The sequence below is a fragment of the Bombus huntii genome, chromosome 10 (genome assembly GCF_024542735.1).
Source record: "Bombus huntii isolate Logan2020A chromosome 10, iyBomHunt1.1, whole genome shotgun sequence".
Classification (NCBI taxonomy): domain Eukaryota; kingdom Metazoa; phylum Arthropoda; class Insecta; order Hymenoptera; family Apidae; genus Bombus; species Bombus huntii.
This window is the reverse complement of record NC_066247.1, coordinates 5835911-5858418: the sequence shown is the minus strand read 5'-3', so window position 1 is coordinate 5858418 and position 22508 is coordinate 5835911. Positions and strand designations below refer to the sequence as shown.

At 29.0% G+C, this 22508-nt stretch overlaps 8 protein-coding genes across 19 annotated transcripts; 4 read left to right on the top strand and 4 right to left on the bottom strand.

The window, feature by feature from the left end:
- Window positions 1-71: 71 nt before the first annotated feature.
- LOC126870116 (uncharacterized) lies at window positions 72-8551 on the bottom strand. Of its 7 annotated transcripts, none has more exons than XM_050627595.1 (7): window positions 8422-8551; window positions 8112-8275; window positions 7888-8015; window positions 6103-7817; window positions 3384-3421; window positions 2239-2487; window positions 72-642 (listed from the first exon to the last, which is right to left on the bottom strand). In XM_050627595.1, exons 4-7 carry the CDS (start codon window positions 6104-6106, stop codon window positions 526-528), a joined length of 408 nt encoding a protein of 135 aa, XP_050483552.1. In that variant the 5' UTR covers window positions 6107-7817; window positions 7888-8015; window positions 8112-8275; window positions 8422-8551; the 3' UTR covers window positions 72-525. The 7 variants fall into 7 exon arrangements, with proteins under 7 accessions (XP_050483552.1, XP_050483554.1, XP_050483555.1 ...); XM_050627597.1 differs by lacking the exon at window positions 8422-8551 and having other exon boundaries at window positions 6103-6215; window positions 6489-7817; window positions 8112-8260; XM_050627598.1 differs by lacking the exon at window positions 8422-8551 and having other exon boundaries at window positions 6103-6785; window positions 6937-7817; window positions 8112-8260.
- Window positions 8552-8567: 16 nt separating this feature from the next.
- On the top strand, window positions 8568-10108 carry LOC126870101 (histone RNA hairpin-binding protein). 2 transcript variants are annotated; one of them, XM_050627568.1, is made up of 3 exons: window positions 8568-8806; window positions 9091-9661; window positions 9738-10108. In XM_050627568.1, exons 2-3 carry the CDS (start codon window positions 9126-9128, stop codon window positions 9877-9879), a joined length of 678 nt encoding a protein of 225 aa, XP_050483525.1. In that variant the 5' UTR covers window positions 8568-8806; window positions 9091-9125; the 3' UTR covers window positions 9880-10108. The 2 variants fall into 2 exon arrangements, with proteins under 2 accessions (XP_050483525.1, XP_050483524.1); XM_050627567.1 differs by having other exon boundaries at window positions 8571-9006.
- A 97-nt stretch (window positions 10109-10205) lies between these two features.
- On the bottom strand, window positions 10206-11966 carry LOC126870091 (uncharacterized). Its single transcript, XM_050627554.1, has 3 exons — window positions 11352-11966; window positions 10816-11092; window positions 10206-10747 (listed from the first exon to the last, which is right to left on the bottom strand). The coding sequence occupies exons 1-3, from the start codon at window positions 11495-11497 to the stop codon at window positions 10316-10318; spliced, it is 855 nt and encodes a 284-aa protein (XP_050483511.1). The 5' UTR covers window positions 11498-11966; the 3' UTR covers window positions 10206-10315.
- Window positions 11967-12044: 78 nt separating this feature from the next.
- Window positions 12045-13794, top strand: LOC126870094 (phosphoglycerate mutase 2). Its single transcript, XM_050627558.1, has 3 exons — window positions 12045-12265; window positions 12802-13299; window positions 13376-13794. Exons 1-3 carry the CDS (start codon window positions 12166-12168, stop codon window positions 13540-13542), a joined length of 765 nt encoding a protein of 254 aa, XP_050483515.1. The 5' UTR covers window positions 12045-12165; the 3' UTR covers window positions 13543-13794.
- Window positions 13795-13932: 138 nt separating this feature from the next.
- Window positions 13933-15506, top strand: LOC126870107 (ras-related protein Rab-24-like). The gene is made up of 4 exons (XM_050627575.1): window positions 13933-14327; window positions 14706-14794; window positions 14858-15132; window positions 15201-15506. Exons 1-4 carry the CDS (start codon window positions 14214-14216, stop codon window positions 15311-15313), a joined length of 591 nt encoding a protein of 196 aa, XP_050483532.1. The 5' UTR covers window positions 13933-14213; the 3' UTR covers window positions 15314-15506.
- Window positions 15334-17871, bottom strand: LOC126870092 (S-adenosylmethionine mitochondrial carrier protein-like). 2 transcript variants are annotated; one of them, XM_050627556.1, is made up of 7 exons: window positions 17728-17871; window positions 17106-17262; window positions 16920-17029; window positions 16448-16688; window positions 16225-16363; window positions 16000-16146; window positions 15334-15748 (listed from the first exon to the last, which is right to left on the bottom strand). In XM_050627556.1, the coding sequence occupies exons 1-6, from the start codon at window positions 17791-17793 to the stop codon at window positions 16035-16037; spliced, it is 825 nt and encodes a 274-aa protein (XP_050483513.1). In that variant the 5' UTR covers window positions 17794-17871; the 3' UTR covers window positions 15334-15748; window positions 16000-16034. The 2 variants fall into 2 exon arrangements, with proteins under 2 accessions (XP_050483513.1, XP_050483512.1); XM_050627555.1 differs by lacking the exon at window positions 15334-15748 and having other exon boundaries at window positions 15939-16146.
- A 168-nt stretch (window positions 17872-18039) lies between these two features.
- LOC126870058 (protein RFT1 homolog) lies at window positions 18040-21099 on the top strand. 4 transcript variants are annotated; one of them, XM_050627476.1, is made up of 9 exons: window positions 18040-18188; window positions 18421-18577; window positions 18826-19042; window positions 19085-19290; window positions 19356-19640; window positions 19695-19826; window positions 19913-20044; window positions 20116-20616; window positions 20695-21099. In XM_050627476.1, exons 2-9 carry the CDS (start codon window positions 18518-18520, stop codon window positions 20851-20853), a joined length of 1692 nt encoding a protein of 563 aa, XP_050483433.1. In that variant the 5' UTR covers window positions 18040-18188; window positions 18421-18517; the 3' UTR covers window positions 20854-21099. The 4 variants fall into 4 exon arrangements, with proteins under 4 accessions (XP_050483433.1, XP_050483434.1, XP_050483432.1 ...); XM_050627477.1 differs by having other exon boundaries at window positions 18184-18326; XM_050627475.1 differs by lacking the exon at window positions 18040-18188 and having other exon boundaries at window positions 18199-18577.
- LOC126870124 (uncharacterized) lies at window positions 20934-22148 on the bottom strand. The gene is made up of 4 exons (XM_050627608.1): window positions 21942-22148; window positions 21547-21608; window positions 21356-21470; window positions 20934-21191 (listed from the first exon to the last, which is right to left on the bottom strand). Exons 1-4 carry the CDS (start codon window positions 21974-21976, stop codon window positions 21128-21130), a joined length of 276 nt encoding a protein of 91 aa, XP_050483565.1. The 5' UTR covers window positions 21977-22148; the 3' UTR covers window positions 20934-21127.
- Window positions 22149-22508: the final 360 nt, after the last annotated feature.

The window sequence follows — 22508 nt, the reverse complement described above, 5'->3', positions numbered from 1 at the left end:
TATACCTTAAATCTCATACTACAAATTATATTACTATATTTAAAAAAGAGGGTCACAAACTGAAAATGTAATATATGAAATTGTTTTTTATTTTACATGTAATAATTTACAAAGTCGAAAATAGTACTCGTTGGTATATATTATTTTCTCGCTTTACAAGCTCTGGCGCATATATTACAAATATATTACAAAAATATGTTAAATAAGCTTTGTACACTTTACAGTGAATAGGAACGTTAAACATTTCAATTAATAATGAGCATGTGTTCTTTTTAACCATCAATCACAAAGTAACTTGAATTATTTACAATTGATATTATGAAAGATTGTATGAATCTTATCACTACGATAAAATCAATTAAGAAAAAGACACACTTCAAGGAAATTAAAAAATTAAATTACAAGTAAATTAAAAAGATGGTTAAAGCAATTAGAATATAAAAAAATATTAAATTGGTATTAGAATATTCGCCAATAATTGCCCTAGAAGAATGCCATTATGTCATATATGATAAATTTTTCTTATTAATCACTATCTTCAATTTGATTCCTTTTCTTATAGATATCTTTATCAAAAGCTAGGAATTTTGTTAAACGTGAACCATTATATGGTGTTTCACTTCCTGGTGGATGTAGTCGCATCTAAAACAGACATGCATTTATAAAAATAATATATGTATATAAAAAAAAAGATTCCAGACTTTTAAATTAATAATTATCTTTTATAATTTGGTCAAACATCATGAATGAAATACTACCTACCACAATATACATGTTTGATGAAGTCTTCAGGTTCGTTTCATGATTGATGAAGTTCAAGAATGAATTAATATTTTGGCAAATAATTTCAGTTAATTAACAAGTTATATTTTCACAAGTACAGATAAACGTAATTTTGTCACATAGAAGATATAAAAGACATTCCAAATTTTTGTCACAATTATAATTTACATTTTATCATAGAATATCCATCTGACAATTTAGACGTGCACAAATGAATCAAACGAAACAAGATGATGCAAAGTTAGTGTGCAATCGGTTATCAAAGTATCAGCCGTCGAAGCTACATTTGAAGAATTAATGATCAATTTGCCCAACTCCTTTGTTAGTTTTATTAATGTTATTACGTAAAAGATATTACAAATTCCGGTCACCAAGCACGGAAACAACAAAATAGCACCGGTAAGATTGGATCTTACAATAAAAAATAGAAAAAGATGAAGCATTAAATATTTTATATCACTTACAATGAAAATTAAAAAAGAAAATTATATAAGAAAGTGAATTCACTATAAATATATATTCTAATATTGTCACGTGGTATGATAACATTTTAAATGTTAACATGAATAATTTAACTAGTTAGTCTACGTTTCCTTCTTAAACTGATCGTATCTATAAACTATTTAATTGGACGTTTGAATTTGGGGAAGAAAAATGTTTTGTAATTATAGGACTGGAGGTTGCAAGCTTGAGCATTAGTGGAAGGACCCATTTGCAAAATTGCACGCATTGCTTGATCGTGCAGCACCAATTTCTCATCTATTTGTCGACGTAGTCATCCACGGTGTTCTCATCTCCCTCTGCTTTGTTTCTGAATCGCTTCTGCAAGAAAACAAAACCGACACCAGTCGCGTTACACGTGATGGACATGATGTTACGTTGATGATGATCGGATGATGCGTGCATCACTAGTAAAACTTAGCTTAGCTTACTTCTTCCGTGTGATTCTCTGAAGTTCAATTGGAAGCATTTTATTTTATTAATTAAATGTAAAATCATTAATAGATATTCTTTAACATACAAGATAGACGTTAGAGATTATAGATTAAACTAAAGAAGTAAACTTGAATTTTAAAACAGGCCTAAATCAGGCCACATTTGAAATTTTTTTGGAAAACTCCGTTGGAACATAAATTGAAAAGTCTATCTGGAAACTTTCGCACATTAATGTAAGTAACTGTTTCCATTCTCGCGTTTTCGACTTCCAGTTAAACCTCGTTACAGAAAGGTTTAATCGCGTTAACGTAGAACGCGTAAAATGCAGCTGAAGCGCATAAGCTCCTCTTTAACAATTCAATCAAAACATTGCTGTTTCTGTCTTATTCATCTGATTCGTCCCAGCTGGTTGCACTTGAGTACACCTTGTTCTCTGTTCATACGCGTTCCAAGATTTTCCCGAGGTTTGACCGCTTTCGGTGAGAAATTTCGAGGCCCATGACCTCGACGATGACTCACCATAATTCTGTACTTCTCTTTGCACGCGTATTCGGTCTCGTCCACGTCGTTGTAACAGTCGCTCTTGTAATCGGGTGGGATCGGTTTCCCCTCGAATTGGCAAAGCCTTGACAACGGTTTCGCGTTCACGATCATCTTCTGGAAACCAGTCGGTTTCTGTTGCGGGCAGTAGAACACATCTGGAGTATTTTTGTCGAAAACAATGCTCTTCCGCATCATGTCACCAGCCTCCACTGTTAGAAGGATTACCTATTAAGAACAATTTCTTTATTATTCTAATTGTTTTCTAGTTAGAGAATCTTCAATCTCTTTTTTTAATTTTTAAGTAATTATTTTAATTATTGGAATCATTCACGTAAGCTTTCTTTACAATCATCTAAGAATAATTGATATGTTAAATAGCGATCGAGGAATTTATATTTTTAAATACTTTCGTAAATGAAAATATTACCTATAAACAAAAGTATTTAACAATGATATGTTGTTAAAATTAAAAAAGCATAATATCTTTTAGAAACTTACTTATGTAACAAAATCTGCTATAATATATATTAGAAGTTCTAGTCATTTAAGTTAGTTACTGAAAAAAATTATGCTTTTCCAAATTATAAAAGGATATTTCAAAATTCTAAGACAAATAAACAGAATTACATAAACCTCTATATCTCATTTTTTAGGCATTTTTTTACCAAGTATTTTTACTTTACAAGCTAAAGAAAACATTCCTATTTTAAAGGATCGTTACAGTTTATGTCAATCTTCATCTCATTTGATATGATTCATACGTCATTAACTGCACTTTCCATTTGTGAAAGGATCGATATTCTTCGACTCCGAGTTCGCGAGTTTTACGCAAGAAAGCAAAGTGCGCAATTTGCGTGCGATTTCTTATAAAGTTCAAGTAGAGTTATATAGAATCAATAACAAAAGAAGAAAGAAAATGATACAAAAATAATTCGGGATTCTGTGTAAGCCGTTGAACTTAGGTATGAAAAAAGTAAAGTATAATCTTTCCTCTCACGATGGACGATTTCTCCGATTCATCGGTTCGCCAGCAACGAATTATGTACAATGCATTCGTGATTAGTTCCGGAAGTGTGAAAAGCAGGAAGCATAAGAAACCGTGATATATCTGATATACTTACGGCAAGCATAGCCACCACACTACAAGCGTATGCGATTCCTGAAAAAAGAAAAGGATGATTTTTGTGAAATGAGAAACGTATGAAAAATAACGAAAATGATAAAAAAGTTAAAAATAAGGAAATAAAAATATATACGGATCTCAAGAAGATGAAGAAATATATTGTTCTAGAAAAAAGAAAGAAAGTATGACAATGGGTGTGATTTTTTAAGGAAATAGAATAGTTTGCAATGCCTGAAAGAATTATTATTTTAATAAAATAAATTGATAAGGTGCAATTAATATGCGTTACTTATTAAGGATTATGTGAAATAATAATAAAAATAATATGCGAAACTAACAAGTATATGTAATTTAGAAAAGGGGAGATGAGAGAAAGGAGAACTACTATATATATAACTCCAAACGAAATGAAGAAATGAAAAAGAGATCGGTTCCATACTTAAAAGGCGGGGCACTATTGGGACAGAGCAAAAAGTTTCATTCTGGGCATGGAAACTTACGCAAGTTGGCTTGTGGACATGGTTCATTATTAAATGAACGTAAACGATAAAAACTGGGCCGCGAAGAAAAGGAGTCAATGCCATGCATGTTCATTATACGCTCGACACGATTTTTCTTCTTTCAATTGAATTTACTTGCGGTATTGTCGTTCGACTTTATTAAATTATTAACTGAATTATTGTAACCCATGGCTGCAAAAAAATTTCAAAAAGGAATATCTTCTACACTTATATTTTTGAGATTACAACAACAAAGACTAAAAAGAGAGTTGTTTAACAGCAAATAGTACTTCAATACCAATATCTTTTCTTTGGATTTTCATACAATGGAAAATAGAAAAGAGAATAAATAAATTATCAATAAAAGAGGAAAGGTAGAATAAAAAGGAAGAAAGAACAACCAATTCGACCAATATGAAAAAAATTCCTTCCAATTCTCTAAAACTCCACTATTCTAAAACCGACATAGGAAATATTTGTTTATTTTTCAAAAATTTGAAGAAGATGATAAAGAAGAGAAACAGAGATACTTGTTTCTCAAAGAAACATCTTCAAGAACACATTTACATTTACATAAAGAGCATAATGATATGAATCAAGAGAAATTGTAATCGTTCTCTTAAACCGATCTTTGCTTTGGATTTATCTTTAATTGTACGTGAGTAATGGGAGGATACAGTCAGACAGACATTATTTTTATCCGTTGGATAATCTACTGTCGATCTAGGCAGCATTCAAGCGCATTTCTGCAAGGACGACGAGGTCGGTATGGTTCCGTGTGGTGCATTCGATCGGCTTGCTCCTGTTTCAAGATACTGATCTCGTTGAACCGATACCCTCCTGACATTTTGTTGACACCATGCGACACTCGTGAATAGAAATAAGAATGATCAATCAAATTACATCCATCCCCTTTTAATTCATCTTATAAATGATGGCATATTTATAAAAATGTTAAAATGCCGTTTATGTAAATCTATAAAGCTAATCTTGGATGAATCGATGTTTCTAGTTAGGATGCCTGCAAGTAAAATAAAATTGCGTATATAAAAATGAAAAGTATAAAGATTACTTAACACAGAATATTAATTTAATGGAATTCTATTAACTTAATATATTGATATAATAAAACGTATTGATTTCTAAACATAAAAATAAATTAAGCAGGTTGTTTATATATAAAAATCGAAGAATTAGAATTAAAGAAGGCATATGTGACTTATCTCCCAAACAGCTGATTCCTATTTCCTAATCGTGATGGTATTCTTTTCTAGGTCAATGTTTAACGAGGTGTAAAAGCATAAGAATTGCGAAAGTGATCGCTGACTCATCGTTTGTCAGAAATTAAACACAACTATTATTGATTGTAATTTCTAACGAAAAACGATCCAGACAGTACAGTCTGGAATCTTCAAAATATGCAACGAGATGCATTTTGATGTAACATTTCCTCCTTGACATTTGTCTATGACATTTAAGATCTAGTTCATTCACCGTAGTAAGCATAAAGTTGCTAATTTATCCTTCCATAGCGTAGGATTGTATCTTTACTTTTAACTGATCTTCCGCTACCTTAAATATCGCTTAAATTCTTAGAAAAAATAATATACTTATTAATAGTTCAGAAGATAATTACCATAACTGTAAAAATCTCAGTATGGTGATATTTTTAGTGAACGTAAGACTTAAACGACGTACCAAAGCCTTTTAAGTAGCGAATACCATACCGATACCGATCAGTCACGTGAGTAATTCTTTAATTATTTTGAACGCAACAATACAATCGTAGATATCTATAATTTCAGATTAAGTCAGTATTTAAATTCATTGAACTTGTAGCTATCCTTTGCACGATTAAGACAGAACCATACAATAGATTCAAAAATTAATATTTAAATCCAGCGTTAGCAGATAAATTTTATAATAAATGTAATTATTATAAAATTTATTATTGATGATACGTCAACATGGAAAATACGCAACATTATTGTTATGTCAGCAAAGACGCATAAGCACAGAGTCTAATGTACTCGTGTGTCTCATCCTGCATACCTAAACGAAGACGCAAGGCATTACTGCGTGGGTTTCACCTTTGATTTATTGTTTTCGCTGCCGAAACAAGCTTCAATACGTTGCAGCGTTTCAGAATCGAGCGCGGCAAGCAGCTTTAAGTTTGTCCGTTTCGAATAAGTTGGCGCAAACAGGATTGAAACTTACCCATGCTGGTGAACGTGTTCTGCACGGGAAAGAGCACCTGTTGATCTACGCGAGACGGCGTCTCTTCGTTGACTGAGATTGCACCGGATTCGCGCTCACCGCAGGCACTCGTACTGAAAGTGAGTGCCGTTACGTTATACAGGATGTATCAAAACCATAGGACTAACAGTATCCACGCAACTATGGAATCTAAACCTCTCACAGAAAGAGCATAAAGAATAAGATATTTTGAATAAAATATGTCTAAAGAAAAACCTTATCTTGGAAAAAATAATCTTCCTTTTACAAGAGAGGTTTAAAATGCAATGACTAATGCCAAGTACTCATTGTTAAGAACATCCTTGTATAGATATATTTTATAATATATAAAATGTATAGAAATGTACAATCGTTACTGTGGTACTGTTGTTTGATAGACAGTTTCGGAGAATTTGATGAGGAATGGAGTGGGTGTTAGGTGGGCAGGAGACCTCGTCATTTCCATATTCAGGTTCGATAATGTCATCAGTTTCTGGTGGGCTTCATTCTGAGGGTCGAACGTCTTCTAATTAGGAATTCGCAAGAAGTTCGTTGTCGCGCAGAATTTTATTTCACGATCCTTTTAGCATAATATTTGTTCTTTGCGCGTATACAAAATATATCGCATATTTTTCTTTCACACATAGCTTGAAAGTACGAGATATCTCGTACAAAAAGTAAAATTATTATTTCAAATATAATCCGATTAAACTTTATTAGATGGGTACTTAAAATACTGTAAACGAGTTGAAGAAGTTACATAATAGCAGCCTAAAATATGAATAGAACATATTAGATAAATATTCAAATACGTACATACGTATATATAGTAACATCTGTTATCTTATTTCTTGTTATACCAATTCATCAAAATCAATATCTGAGAAATCCAGAAACAAAAGTAATTCTTTATACAAATTAGTTTCAATATCGGCTATGTTCTATCTTTTAATAAACACTTTAGTATTAATATTATCATTGATCTGCATATTATCTTGTTGTTTCTTCTCACTTCTAAATAAAATATATAATCATATTTTTATGATCACAAACAATGTTACTTTCAATATATGTATAAAGAATTCTTATATATATCTTATATATATTATTTGTAAAATAAAATATATGTATTATGATGAATATCTATAATATTTATGTTAGTAAAAACAAATTAATATATACCAAATACTGAAATAAAAGCTCCTTTATATTTGTATCCTTTTTGAATATTATACTTTGCATAAGGAACTGTCTATCTATCTAAGTATTCCTTTTTAGTCTGGAGCTTTAAATTACCTCTGGCCTTTTACCATGCTCAAAATCTTTTGGTGTCTATTTAAAAAAAATAAGAATATTAAACTGTAACTATTACATATAACATAATACATATAAATGATTTCTTGTTTCACAGTATCTCCTTACTTTAATATAAGAAGCAATTGATATTTTTTACCAAGTAACTCTAAGGTGTAATAATATATATACTTGGCTTTTTTGATGTTTGTATTTGAAAATTTCAAATTTAATATAGCCTTATCAAATATTATATGTTTGCTATTAGTCTAGTAAATAAATTTCATAGTGATCCACAATAATATATTATAAAAATAACTATAGTCTAATAGATGAAACCTTTTCATGGACATCTTTAAGAAAAATTTCACTATTTTTAAGACTAGTTGAAATAGTTCTCTTATCTAAATAATAAAATTATAGAATTAAATTATATATAATAATTTGTATAATGATGTTAAAATAAATATTTACATTGTGATTAACTTAGTGTTTTCTGCAGAAATGGTATCTACAATTGCATCTGCTTAAAATTGTGTAATAATATCCGCTTCTGATTAAAATCAAACATCAAAATGATTTGTCTTGTAGAAGCATCAATACTAAAATGAAAATTATATTGTAATCAATATTATAACATGAGTTAAAATAAAGTTTTACTATTTCTACAAGTATAATCATAATATACATAAACATACCCATTCTCTTTCATAAATTCCATTGCAACCTCAAGTACTTCAATCCAACTAAAACAATGGTTTTTACTTTTTAAAGTCATACACATCTTTACAAAATCATTTGGAACCTAAAGATCTGTAAATTCTATACATGTTTTGTAATCTTATTGCATTTGCCTTTTAACCTTAAAAAATGTATAAAAGAATAAAAATTACTATTATTTTTTACATATACTAATGAAGTCTTAGGTAAAAGAACAGGAAAGAAATAAAATTAACTTGTACATTAAAACCAAGTAAGAAACAACAATGACAATATATATAAGCATACTTATTCTGTTTTGATTAAAATTTGATTTATACCCTTTTGCGCGCCCATCAAAGATATTTAGAAACCGATGCGGGAATGCGAACTTGTCAAACAAAAAGCGCTAGATTATCGCCGACATCTTGTAATATTCAATTTTACGAAAACGATAGTGAGTTTAAAATAAAGAAAATGCGATAGAATCTTAGAGCGATATGCATGGAACGATTATTAAGAAATGAAATTTTGGACGATCGTTGCTCTCGTACTCGTAACATATATGTTCTACAAAGATCAACAACGAAAAAAGTTTCAAATCTTTTAACCTAAGTTGAACTTGAAAAGTTGCTTGAGGTGCGCAAATGTTAGATTATCAGAAAAGGCGCGCATTGCAGAATTCGTAACAATTGTAAGAATGAACTTATTTTATAAATTTGTTTAAAATTAAGTGCAATTTCATCGCGTGTTCGAAACTTCGATGTTTAGTGATCACAAAATAATAATTATATTTCACGAATTCTTCTATTTATTACGGAAACGTACAATTAACAATTTCCTTCTATGTTCTAATACAAAAGTTGTTTTATTCATTTAGGTTATTCTTGTTAGGTGAGATACTATTTATTTATTGGTTTTTCTCGTCGGTTTAAGGTTAAACTGTTTATTTGGCTTGACGTTAGTTTTATCTCGTAGATTGTGTTACAAAGCTTTTCTACGATCGAAATAAAATGGAATTAGACATGCATACTTCGTGGACTCAATTAACAGAAGAAGATGATGCTCTTCTTAATGAAGCCATTTGCATGAGTTCACATGAATTGACCAAAATAGTAGACTCTAATAAGGATGCAAAGAGGGAGAATTTTTTAGAAACTAATTCTTGTGCAGCTAAGACACATATTAATAGTGAACAAAAAAAAGAAGAAGATATTAGTTCAAATGTAGAAATTGATAACATGTCTAAATTCAGAGAAAATCAAAGAAACAATGCAGTCAGTATAAGTTATGAAGATAATGTAAGGAACAAGCAGCATGATGATGGTTTTCGCAAACGAGCTAGGGAAAATCAAATAAATGATGAGGATGCAAAAGTTTCTCGAACTAGACACAATAGTGATTCAAGTTCTACTACTAATTCTTCAGATAGTAATAAGAGACGGGTAGAATATGAAACAGATCCTAAAGTATTAGCTCGTAGACAAAAAGAAATAGATTATGGAAAAAATACTATTGGATATGATAGATACATACAGGCTGTGCCTAAGTAAGAATATTGTTTATTACGATATGGTCAGAAATATTTATGTTGAAAAATATTACATTGGTTACACATATTTTAGAGAAAAACGTACAAGAGAGCATCCAAGAACACCACCAAAATATATTAAATATAGTAGAAGAGGATGGGATAGCATGGTAAGATTGTGGAGGAAACAACTTCATCAATGGGATCCTCCACAAGATAGCAATAATTCTGATTAAAATAACCTTATGTTACCAACATTTTACTTTATTATGCAAATATATCTTTCTGTGCATCATAGTTCCGTGATTTTTATATCTGTATAAAATTTTATAGAAAGAACAGAATTAGATGAAGTGTAATATAATTCTTGGTATGTTCTTACATATTAATATTTACATGTATTTAAAAGGTTCAATTGCAATACAAAAATGAGAAATAAAAGGTACATGTAACTGATAGTCAAAATATACAAGACTTGACATCACTATATGTGAAGGTTCAAAAATGTGTAAATAGATATTCAGGAAACACTTAGGAATAAAACCCTTTTTAAGAAAAACTATTATCTTCAAAATTTTTTATATGTGTATATTTTACATATATATTCCATACAGAATTAAATATATATTGTCATTATTTACAAATATGCTTTTAAATTATATAAATGAAAGGTCACTTGACACTACATCGAGTTTCTAATTGTCTTAAAATAGTATCAAGTTTTTCATTTGTTTTTTGTTCCATTTCATCAATTTTTTTCATTAATCTTTCTTCCATATCTTCAAATTTCTTATCAATATATGTCATAATATCTATATTATTTGACACAGTGCTATCAATCGCAGATTGTGCCACTTCTTCTTCATTGTTTTTCTGAACACCTTTATTTTTTGATAAATTCAAAATATTCATGTAACATGACTGAACATCACTCGTGATATTGTTCTCTTCATTGTTAAAACTAAGTTTAGTTAAGAAATTTCTTATTATTTCAGGATTAAATATTTCTGTGGAAAAACTCTTAGGTTCATTAATTGACTCTGTTACATAGAGCTTTATACCATATATCCACATAACTGAATTTTTACTTTTTGTTTTTGTAAACTAAAATAGAAATTTTGAATTAAATATACATTTTTGTAAATTAAATCCATTGTATGTATTCTCTATACCTTAATGCTAGCTTCTGTAGCATGTGGAAAAATTGCTGTCTCTGCAAAGTAGACTGAATTGTCTTCAAATTCATCTACAAATTCAGCAAACTTTGTTGTTTCATATTCCCCAAATTGTTTGAAAAATTCTAATACATAAGCTTCAGAAACTACAGCAATCTGGGAAATTCTCTGCCCATTAGTTAATCTTACATCTAGCATACATGGTTCATTGTTGGATTCAATTGGTTGTAAAGATATACATGTACTTAAAGAAACTATGTCTTCGAAGTTAGTTCTATAAAAAAATTCATACTTATTTATAAAAATGTGAATATAAATTAAAATAACAAAGAAATATGGCAAGATCTGATAGTAAATTAGGATATTTATAATACTTTATATTTTCCAGGTTTTATATTACTTTAAATACACAAATCTAGTGTATTTATAAGTAACAAATAAGTATACAGTGTATATAGAGGAATAAGTGTATATATATATAATTATTATATGAAAAAAATTAATATATTTTAATATGTAAATATCTGGATTACTTCATAAATTTTAGAGACGAAGTTTCTAATGTGAAAGCATCACGAAGCTGTTTATTATTGCTGATTTTCCAGTTGCACGAGATTTGTAAATAATTCGTATCTAATGACAAGGAAGAATCATCAACTTGCTGATCTGAAAGTTCCATTATATGCAATTCTTTAAACAGAACGAAAATTCTTTAAATAGATTAACATGTATTATCAGCCCAACGATAAGAACTTGTGTTCGTTATTTTCGTAATGTCATTTTAAATTAGATTTCAAATTCGTATTAGTACACTTCATTTTCATGAAGGTTATATTTATGTTTCACTTCATTCGAGCAGAGACTCTCCTTTAGAAAATCTTGCAGTTAATTATTAACGTATAAAAACTTTCAATCAGAAATAATTATTTACTTCATATATTTATTAACTAACACTCAAACTGATCGAGTTTTCATACGTGTTGCAGCTAATATAACGTACAATGAGAACTACTTGCAATGGCGCGAAATGTGTTATTACGTGAATAAATGAATGAGGAACAAAGTCAAAATACCAACGGTTGTAAATATATGCCGCTAGTTTAGTTATATTCTTGAATAGAAAAAATTTTTTAGCCGATATAACGAAAGTAAGTGAAAGCATAAACAATAAATGTTAGAATGTATCCATGTAAAATTTTGAATAAAGTGCTTACACGATTAGATGTGACAGGTGGTGGGGACGGGGGCTTTCGATTAAAGCAGTTGTGCAAAGATATTGAACAGAGTAAATCGCCGTTTACGAATCGTCTTTCGTCTTTGCGTGCAGTTAGCTCCTACAATAAAAAAATGTCGAAATATACAATTGTTATGGTACGTCATGGAGAGAGCGAATGGAATAAATTGAATCTATTTTGCGGATGGTATGACGCCGATTTATCCGACAAGGGTAAGTCATTTTTTAAAAGGAAATTCTGAGAATAAACTCCAAGGGCAAAAGGTCAAATATTTCGAATGTGATGTTAACCATGTTTCATTGGTTAAGTTTCTTTATTTTAAAGACGTATATCTATAGAGAAAAAGATAAATTAATGAATAAGTGTCATAATTAGGTAGCGGATATTTATGCAATTATACAAAATCTGGAGATGCAAAAATGCATAGAATACGTATACAAAAGCATAGGATATACCTACAATAGAATACTCGTTATAATTTTTAATAATTTTTAATAAGTAAAACTCCAATTTTATTCAACTTTTATCGCTTTAATTATGTCCTTAACAATATAAATTTGCATAAAAATTTGCACCTAAGTCATGATAGTGACATTATCACTAAATTACAGTTATCCATGATTTCAATTATCCTATAAATATGTCACATGGTCAAAAAAATAAAATAATCTATAGTTTATGTAATGATATGAAATTCACTATTTTCAAAATTATGCTATTGTTTGACATATATATATGTTTATTATAGGTAAAACTGAAGCACTTTCAGCTGGAAAAGCAATCAAACAGGCAGGCCTTAAGTTTGATATCGCTCATACATCATTGTTGACAAGAGCTCAAGAAACTTTAAAATCAATTCTTAAAGAAAGTGGTCAAGAAAACATTCCTGTTCAAAAGACATGGCGTTTAAATGAACGTCATTATGGAGGATTGACTGGTATGAATAAAGCAGAAACTGCTGCTAAGTATGGTGAAGAACAAGTTCAAATTTGGAGAAGATCTTTTGATGTACCTCCTCCACCAATGGAATCAGACCACAAGTATTATGAAACAATAGTAAAAGACCCAAGATATGCAGATGGACCAAAACCAGAAGAATTCCCTAAATTTGAATCTTTAAAATTGACAATTGAGAGGACATTGCCATATTGGAATGATACTATTATTCCACAATTGAAGGAAGGGAAAAGGATCATCATTGCTGCTCATGGAAATAGTTTACGTGGCATAGTTAAACACTTAGATCGTCAGTTATTATTTTCTCAAAGCACAACCAATTCTGTTTATTTATTATATTAATAATCATGTGTTTCTTTTTTTAGAAATGAGCAATGATCAAATCATGGGATTAAATTTACCAACTGGTATTCCATTTGTCTATGAATTAGATGAAAACTTCAAGCCTGTTGTATCTATGAAATTCTTAGGTGACGAAGAAACTGTAAAAGCTGCAATGGCTGCAGTTGCTGCACAAGGGAAAGCTAAGTAAAATTAAAGAAATTCATTACAAAATTTATATTATTATATACAAACAGAAGATGTTAATTTTTAGTTTTGGCATTGTTGAAGAATTATTTTATTATTGGAAGATACATTTAAATAAAAATGTTTACAACAGAAGAAAAATAGAAAAATAACATAAGTTTTCACTAATATTACAAGTTTCTATGTGTTGTAATTTATTCAAACAAATATTTATTGAAAATAATTATAAAATTACAAATATAAAATTATTAAAAGATATTAAATGTAATTATTTGTCCTTGAGATCTTACCTAATATTAACATAAATATATATAAAATACAAATTGAATTTAAAGTAGGTATGATCAGATGTGATATACAATGAGATAGTAAAAATATAAAAGCGCCATCTGTGACAAGTAATAAGTAATAAATGCTTGATAGAGTATTTATTTAGTTACGTATTTATATGCAAGTTTACCAGTTTTTCTTGGAATAGACATTGTACTGAATTCTTGATGACGTCTTTCGTATCAAAGGGCATTTTAGTCACCTTCAGATTTATCTCCTACAAATATTAAACAGTATTTACTCTTTAATATAAAAAATAAACAATTACTCTAACCTAAATGGTACAAAAAGGACTAGTACTTATTTCGTAGCATTATTACACTGAGGAAGTTTCATTATTTAGGGATGAATCGCGTCGATTTGAAAGTGGTTTTATTGGGTAACTCAGCTGTAGGAAAAACGAGTCTCGTCGAACGTTTCGTAAATGAAAGGTTTAATGAAGGTCTATCTTACCAAAACGTAAGTACAAACACATACAACGTGTATATTATACATTACTTTATATAATGTAATAAATTAAATAAATGTTCGAAATTGTTTTCTTTATCTTTTCTTTAATCATTTAACGTAATATGTACAACAAATAAGGAAAATTTAGTCTGTATATCCAATTTCTCTAGAGATATCAGATTATAAAGAACTTGTTTCTAGATTCTTGTTTGTTAATTGTACAATTCATATTGGAATGACTTAGGGACTATACTGATTTAGTCTGTCTTGTTCCTCTTAGTCCGCGAAGTGGAAGGAATATTGTAAAATAAAGTTATTAAGATTTGCACTGAGAATCATCTAAGAGATGCGTCACAAAACAAATTAACCCAGTTCCAATTTCCTTAGACTATAGGCGCTGCGTTTGCAGCTAAGCAAATGCAAGTCAATGGGAAAAGGCTTATCATGGGAATATGGGATACAGCAGGCAGTGAGAAGTAAGTAATCTTCAAAAATGAAAAATTCAAGAATGTTGATTGTCATAAATTATATATTTTTAGATATGATGCTATGAGTAGGATATATTACCGTGGTGCGAAGGCTGCTGTTATCTGTTATGATATCACAAAATCAAATACATTTCAAAGAGCAAAATTCTGGATAAGGGAGCTTAGGGAAGTTGAAGAAGGATGTAAAATATACATTTGTGCAACAAAAAATGATATTTTAGAGCATGGTGCAGTTCCATCTCCTAATATAGATGTTGTAAAAACATATACTGCTGGTATTCGAGCTAAATTGTTTATAACATCTAGTAAAACTGGAGAAAATGTTGGTAAGGATATATATTATACACTCTCATTATTGTTATAATGTGTGATATTTATTAAGTTAATTTTGTAGCTGAATTGTTTAATGAAATTGCACAAGATTTTATGTCTGATCCAAATAATGTACAAAAAATTGAAGAGGTAATTGATATAAGTAACGAACCCAAAGTAACATATTGTTGTTAATGAATATAACAAAGTCAGTATTAAAAATTACCATAATTTTCTTATTTATCATATTTTATATTATTTTGTACAAGTGAATATCACGAATATAAATTAATGTGCAGTATATTATAAGTCAACACATTATTATATGTAAATGTAAGGAAAATTTTCATGTTTGTTGATTATTTTTAAATATACTTTATATTTTACATTTCTTTGTGTTCTTTATTTCTTTCCTAATACGTGCATGCTCACATTCATTTAGATATATTGTGGAATAAAAGTGTGCTTTCTCATTTTTAATTATTACAATTTAAATGCAAAATTTGCGGTAAAGACTACAGTATCTTTCTATTAATAATTAAAATATAAATGCAATTGTATTTTCATTTTGTACTTTTCTATGTCATGAGTAAAATTCAATGTAACGTAAATACTCATTCTCTTCGAAATCTGAAAAGTAATAAGAGTAGGTAAAGGTAGTAGAAATAGAAAAAGTAATAAAATATGTTATAACAAATGCAATGTGATTATAAAAAAAGTTTAAAAAAATTTTCTTATTCATTAATATATTATATTGCTGATGAAAGATTAACATGCAATATTTATGATAAAATTACTACCAAATACATACGAAATTAACTTCTGTCTCAATTTTCTTTCTATTTTGACTCTATGGTAGTATCATTTGACAAAATATTAACCATGATTTATATTTATAAATGTATCTTTCACAACATTATGGTGGCAAAACCGCAGTACAAATTTCTTTAACTTTTTCGTAAACACCAAAAAATACGAATCCGCTAATAGTAAAACCACACACTCTTGGTACAAAGCCTGCAAAAAGTCTGAAAATATTTATCGATTATTGTGTTTGTAGGATAACAAGTAGAATCGAATATTTAAGAGACAAGCTTGTTCTGTACCCTTTAAAACCATGATCGTGGTAAATTTTGCTTAACATCGCGGATATTTTTATTTCATCTTTCCCTACCGTCACATTCGACAACATTATTCTAGTTTTTGCAACGTCTAAAGGTGTCGTTAGGGCCGCAGATATGGCAACTATAAAAATCAATGTTCGTAATAATAAAATATACAATGTTAATGCATGCCCGTAATTTAATTAACTTTTTTTTATTTTTCTACCTGACGTCGATCCGCAGATAGCACCCTCCATAGGCGTGCACTCACGTTTCACGTGCTTTTTCCAATAAAGTTTAAAATATTCCCAGAGTGGCATCTGAATTAAACCGAACGGTAAATCTCTAATCACAGTACTTCCGTAACCACGATATAAAGCTCTCAAAGGTAATTTGTGGGCATCGCTTAAAAATGCTTGTCTCCTTTGTTTCACTACTTCTACTGGGACTCGAATAAGACATGCAACCTATTAGTAACATCTCAGCATTACTAAACTGCTTGTAATTGTATGTTTAGAGGTAAAAAGGATCGTTTATGCTTTGTATATTGATTATATTAGGGGTGTGCAGGTATTCGAAATCGTGAGCCTGACCTGATCCGAACCTGAGATACCGAGTACCCACACACCCTTAAATTGTATATATTGATTATTATTATTGTTATTATTTACATATAACATTAATAAGATATAAATTACCATTTCTCCGACTGACGCGGCAGTCATATGTATAAACACGTGATATTGTTCAGGTATTTGAGGTTGAAACATTATTTTTAAAGTTTCATAAGTTATAAAAAATAACGAAGCTGCAAAGAATATTTTTATCAATATTATTTTTATTTTTAAAATGTATTAAAGGATAAATTGTTATCTTAAGTTTACCTGATGGTGCGGATCCTATCATTACGGGGCCTAAACCCTTATACAATTGTCTAAAACCACCAGATTTTAAGAAACCATGTTGACTTTGTAATCGCGTTTTAAGCGTATCCAAAGGAAATGATATAAAATCGCACATAGTTCCTGCGAGAGCACCTGACTATCGTCGATTAAATATTATTTTTCTTACAATTGCATGTGTAGATGTTGACTTAAAAATCTAACTGCTCTTAGATTATATATAGTAGATATACAATATATATTAAAAATACGTATATCATACAAATATAACTTTAAGTTGCAAAAATATCCATGAATTGTTAACGTAAATTCATAAATAAATGTTATAAAATAATATTATATACGCTAATTTTCAAGAAAATATAATTTCTGTTTTAAAAAATTGGCGCTATTTAATATATTTGTTATTTTTAAGTAAATAAACTATAAAAACTTTTTTAAAAAGATTGGAAGGATATTAACATTAATACAAATTTATATAAAATGATTATCAAGTAAGTTTTATAATTTTTTATAATAATGTAAAGAATTGCCATGTGTATTAATGATAATAGAGGCATGCATGTTATTTCATCATATACTCATTACACAATAATTTACTTACGATTAACGAAGTAACGAAAACGTTTTTCGCACCTGTGGTGGCTGCTGGATTACTTTCTTGTAACATTTTCGATTAGTATAATTTTTGATTTTCTTTACTGTATTAACATTATCGAACATTGATAGCAAAATTTTAAAAAATAATTAAATATTTAATATTATTATGTTTCGTTTCGTTTAATTAATAACTAAAGAGTCATCGTGTATGTGATAGTTTAATCATCGTAGAATATTTGTTAAATGAACGAAAGCGATCAGAGATACCTATTTTAGAAATTTAACATTTTGTATCCGTGAAGTAGTGGTATGAAATGAAAAGACCACATGGACATTATTGCGTAATGACATCACTTCACAAGTTAATCATTGTCTACTTACGCTACAATCTCTGATTCTACTGTGATAGTCTGCTAGGTGAAACCTAACCTTATCTCATGTATGTCAAAATTCTGTGTCACCAAGGTTAGGAAAAAGCTTTTGTTTTGAAAACAGTTTTCCACTAGGAAGAATAGATGAAGATGCATGACACAAAATTACTAGACACAATGCATATATATATAGAAAATTAACGCAATTACGTCATGAAATCCGTTTCATGCAGTATGAAGAAATTCTTGGCTTTTGTATTTGCTATGTTCCGATTAGTTAGGAGCGCGAATGAAATTACTGAAAAATGATCGACTTGATGTTTTAGATACCGTTAAAGTGTTTACATAACCTTGAATTTCATTGATCACCCCTTTGGGCGGGAATCTCGAAACATTTATATTTTCATTTGATCGTCCATAAAAATGTCACAAAATATTTTGAAAAGCAGCGTGGAAACAGCTTCGTTCAATATTGTATTTCAGGTATATACAATAACACAACACTTTTAAAATTTAAGTATTTCATAGCAAAAAACATCATTCTCTATCTATGAGAAAAATTATATCATTTATATAAATACAAATTCTGCTGCTATTATTCGCGATTACAATACCTTTATTTGCTTATATTTAAAAAAGTTATATTGTTTTTATTAATATCTGATAGCTTCTAACATGTCAATAAACTAAGATATATATGAGAAAAATAATTATAATCAACTTCTTTTTAGATATTATGCAGAGGAGTCACTTTTATTTTAAATGCCTTCGTTGTTCGGTATGTGGGTCAAGCTGTTCTAGGAGTCATAAATGTGAGACTACTATTATTGGAATCAATGATTTTGTTTCTGTCTCGAGAACCATTTATGAAAGCATGTTTAACCAACACAGCAGAACATAATTGGGCTCAAGTTGTAAATTTATTATGGATGACGTTCGTTTCTAAAAGTGATTAATTATAATATAAATGAAACCTACATAAATACTTAGATGGTAAATATTTTTTCAGGGTTCCTATATGTTTCTTAATGTCCTTACTGTTTGGATATATTTGGCTTTCTGTTTTAACAACATCTGAGGCATTACCATCATATTATACATTTGCAGTTTGGGCAGTTGCTTTGTCTTGTATTATTGAATTATCATCTTTAATCGTTCAACTGGTCGCTAGTGCATTTTTATTTGTTAGGTTGAAAGTAAGATTTTGAATTAAAGATAGTATGGGAAATTGTACTTATAATTAGTTATTGAACTTTTTTAGATTATACTTGATTCTATCATGATTGCTATTCGTACTATAACATTTGTTCCATTGATACTCCAAAATCCAGAGAATGCATTGTTAGCATTTGGTGTAGCTCAACTAGTTGCAGCAATATTTTATACTGCTAGTCACTATTTATACTTTCATTATTATATTAAAAAGCTTAACAAGTATAAGTTAAAGAGGCGTATGTCATTAAAAGACAGTACTGACGAGTATGTTGTGAGAGAATTTCCTTTCAAAACAGTGAAGGACTTTTTGCCTGGGCAATTGACAAACAAAGTATGTATTAAGATGGATCTTTTGTGTATTATGTATACAGACTGTCATTTTTAGGAATCATATCTAGATAAAAAGTTGACTATTCTTACATGGAGTTTCTTTAGACAAGGAATTCTAAAGCAAATTTTAACAGAAGGAGAAAGGCTAATTATGACAGTAATGCCAGTATTAACATTTACTGAACAGGTATTTAATCAGTTATAATAAGTATTTATATATAAGTTCATTAAATTAATTCTTTTCTATTTCATTTTATTTTCATATGTTTAAAGGGAACATACGAAATTATAAATAATTTAGGTTCTTTAGCAGCAAGGTTTATTTTCCGTCCAATAGAAGAAAGTGGATATTTCTATTTTACTCAAATGGTAAAACGAGACAAACCAGTTAATGACCAAAATCCTGTAGGTATTATATGAAACATTTTTCATGTATTCATATACTACAAATTATTAAAAATAAGTTTCCTTTAAAGGTAAAAATACAAGAAAGCGTAAATGTGCTAACACATTTATGTTCAGCTGTTATGTCGATTGGGTTAGTTGTTTTAGTGTTTGGACAGTCATATTCAAGCACACTTTTATGGTTATATGGTGGTACTAAATTAATTTCACATCTGCCAGTACTCTTAATGCGAGCACATTGTCTAGCTATCCTCCTTTTGGGAATAAATGGAGTAACAGAATGTTACAGCAATGCAACGGCCGATAGTGCGACTATAAATAAGAGCAATTTGATTATGATTTACGAATCGATCGCATTTCTGTGTGCATCCTATTTATTTGCTATTTGGTTTGGACCAGTTGGTTTCATTTTTGGAAACTGTGTAAACATGAGTTTAAGAATTGTGCATTCTACTATGTTTATCAATAAAAGATACAAAGATACAATGTACCGTCCATTACGTGGATTAGTGCCAAAGCCTATGTTTTCTGCTTCTCTTCTAATAGCAGCATTGATCACTAATGTCTCTCATGTAATGGAGTAATACTTTTCATTATTCCATATGTTAATAGAAAATGTAGTATTACAACTCGAAATTTTTATGTTTCAGGCTTACTTTTTTCCAGATGAAAAATTATTGCACTTAATTATTGGAGTGATAATGTTTATGATAGTACTTGTCTCTTGGATATATGAACACCATGATTTAATTAGACTTGGTACAAACAAATGGTATGAAAGAAGTAACAGACATAAGAAAAGTGACTGACCCTAGATATGTTTTAATGGTGATTTATTGATATTTACCTACAAACTATCTACAAAGGTGCTATAACGAACTCTTATAAGTCTTGTAAAATTTAATAATCATGTATTTTCTATACTGTTACAATCAGAATCAAGTACAAGTTCTACTATCTCATGAGGATGTGTTAAAAAGCCACCTATATATTTAAAGTTTATATATAATTAACAAAATAACAAACATAATAGAGCTTAGTTTACATACAAACAATATTATTCATTTATATAACAAAACTATTTTACATAGAAATATCCTTATAAATGGCACCTACTACTGCACCTTGGCGTTGTATAAGGCATTTCCTACAAAATAATTTATAATGTTTTTAATATTAATTTAGTGCAAGTTCAAAGATTAGTTAAAGACATGTTGAGTTTCAAAGTTGTTTAATAAATTTGTTGATTAATAATTTTGTATCTTAATTTTAACAGTACAAAACGAAACAAAATCAATAAAAAGACATTACTTGCTATCATTTTGAAGAGAAATAACTGGAGCTGGTGATTTAGGTTCTAGCTTTGCAACTTGATCTGCAATAGCTGCAATTATTCCTGCACTATCAGTAGATGCATTTCCTTTGGCTGAAAATAGTTGTTTCATTCTTATTCTTCCAGATAATGTTTAGTGTATAATGTAAATAAAATTAGCTAGAAATACCTCCTAAACATAATCCGGCATGATCAGCCAAGATGCAGCCAATAATACCTTCAGTATTATTACTATCAAAAAATATTAAATTTAATCAATAATTTGCTAATTTTTACATTTTAAATGTATTTTATAATAAATTTTTTAAATGTATTGTTATATCAATAGACATCAAAATTAATAGAATTCTTCATATTGTATCACAATTTAAGTTATTAAGTGTAAGGGTTATATTTAGTTGCACAGTAATAAGAATATAAAATAATGGTATATGAATATTAAATGTTAATGAGAATATTACATTTTGCAAAATATTTGTATCAGTAGCACTAAAACAAACATCAATTTAGATAATCGCTTTGTCATATATGAGATATATGAGAAAATTCTTGTATAAAACTTACACGTCATCTAATGTTTTTTCTAAATTCTTTTCCATTTCAAGGAATTAAATTACAAAACACGCTCGTTAAAAAATAATTTGCATTAATTAGGTGTTCGTTAAAAAGAATTCGTCGTTTTGACGTTTATCATAATTGCAGTTTTGTATACATTCGCAAGTCGGAGTACTCAGTTACTGCAACAAGTTTAATCGAACGATTCGATATATCGCAATCGTCACATATTCTGTATCGATTACCATTTCTAGATGGTGTTACAAAAAACAGTATTCTTGTAAAATACATTTATTACATTCATTTTGAAAAAAAATTGTACTACATAAAAATTTACAAAATATACTTTTACAAGTAAACAACAACGTGTAAGAATTTTATTATTATAATAAGTTGTTTCGTTACAACTGCATAAAAATTGTTATTCATCAAATGTAAATCACATGTTTCATAAGCAAGTAGATAATTTCTCATATTATTATAAAATAATATTTTTATATGATTTTTAATTTCTATAAAGGAAAATAATATATGAATTATATTGAATAATATATTGTAATCTATTATAATTTAATA

Coding starts and splice junctions, on each gene's coding strand:
- LOC126870092 (XM_050627556.1), bottom strand. CDS start 17,793: ATGTTACAAGAAAGTAATCCAGCAGCCACCACAGGTGCGAAAAACGTT. Junction 17,030..17,105: donor GATAGGATCCGCACCATCAG/GTAAACTTAAGA, acceptor TATTCTTTGCAG/CTTCGTTATTTTTTATAACT. Junction 16,364..16,447: donor TATCTGCGGATCGACGTCAG/GTAGAAAAATAA, acceptor TGATTTTTATAG/TTGCCATATCTGCGGCCCTA.
- LOC126870091 (XM_050627554.1), bottom strand. CDS start 11,497: ATGGAACTTTCAGATCAGCAAGTTGATGATTCTTCCTTGTCATTAGAT. Junction 11,093..11,351: donor TCGTCTCTAAAATTTATGAA/GTAATCCAGATA, acceptor ATTTTTTTATAG/AACTAACTTCGAAGACATAG. Junction 10,748..10,815: donor CTACAGAAGCTAGCATTAAG/GTATAGAGAATA, acceptor TTTCTATTTTAG/TTTACAAAAACAAAAAGTAA.
- LOC126870124 (XM_050627608.1), bottom strand. CDS start 21,976: ATGGAAAAGAATTTAGAAAAAACATTAGATGACGT. Junction 21,471..21,546: donor TGCCGGATTATGTTTAGGAG/GTATTTCTAGCT, acceptor AACTATTTTCAG/CCAAAGGAAATGCATCTACT. Junction 21,192..21,355: donor TCTCTTCAAAATGATAGCAA/GTAATGTCTTTT, acceptor ATTATTTTGTAG/GAAATGCCTTATACAACGCC.
- LOC126870107 (XM_050627575.1), top strand. CDS start 14,214: ATGAATCGCGTCGATTTGAAAGTGGTTTTATTGGGTAACTCAGCTGTA. Junction 14,795..14,857: donor GATACAGCAGGCAGTGAGAA/GTAAGTAATCTT, acceptor ATATATTTTTAG/ATATGATGCTATGAGTAGGA. Junction 15,133..15,200: donor TAAAACTGGAGAAAATGTTG/GTAAGGATATAT, acceptor TTAATTTTGTAG/CTGAATTGTTTAATGAAATT.
- LOC126870058 (XM_050627476.1), top strand. CDS start 18,518: ATGTCACAAAATATTTTGAAAAGCAGCGTGGAAACAGCTTCGTTCAAT. Junction 18,578..18,825: donor CGTTCAATATTGTATTTCAG/GTATATACAATA, acceptor ACTTCTTTTTAG/ATATTATGCAGAGGAGTCAC. Junction 19,043..19,084: donor GATGACGTTCGTTTCTAAAA/GTGATTAATTAT, acceptor ATAAATACTTAG/ATGGTAAATATTTTTTCAGG.
- LOC126870101 (XM_050627568.1), top strand. CDS start 9,126: ATGGAATTAGACATGCATACTTCGTGGACTCAATTAACAGAAGAAGAT. Junction 9,662..9,737: donor TACATACAGGCTGTGCCTAA/GTAAGAATATTG, acceptor CACATATTTTAG/AGAAAAACGTACAAGAGAGC.
- LOC126870116 (XM_050627595.1), bottom strand. Junction 2,488..3,383: donor GTGTGGTGGCTATGCTTGCC/GTAAGTATATCA, acceptor TGTTCTTAATAG/GTAATCCTTCTAACAGTGGA. Junction 643..2,238: donor AAGAGAAGTACAGAATTATG/GTGAGTCATCGT, acceptor TGTCTGTTTTAG/ATGCGACTACATCCACCAGG.
- LOC126870094 (XM_050627558.1), top strand. CDS start 12,166: ATGTCGAAATATACAATTGTTATGGTACGTCATGGAGAGAGCGAATGG. Junction 12,266..12,801: donor CGCCGATTTATCCGACAAGG/GTAAGTCATTTT, acceptor TGTTTATTATAG/GTAAAACTGAAGCACTTTCA. Junction 13,300..13,375: donor CATAGTTAAACACTTAGATC/GTCAGTTATTAT, acceptor TTCTTTTTTTAG/AAATGAGCAATGATCAAATC.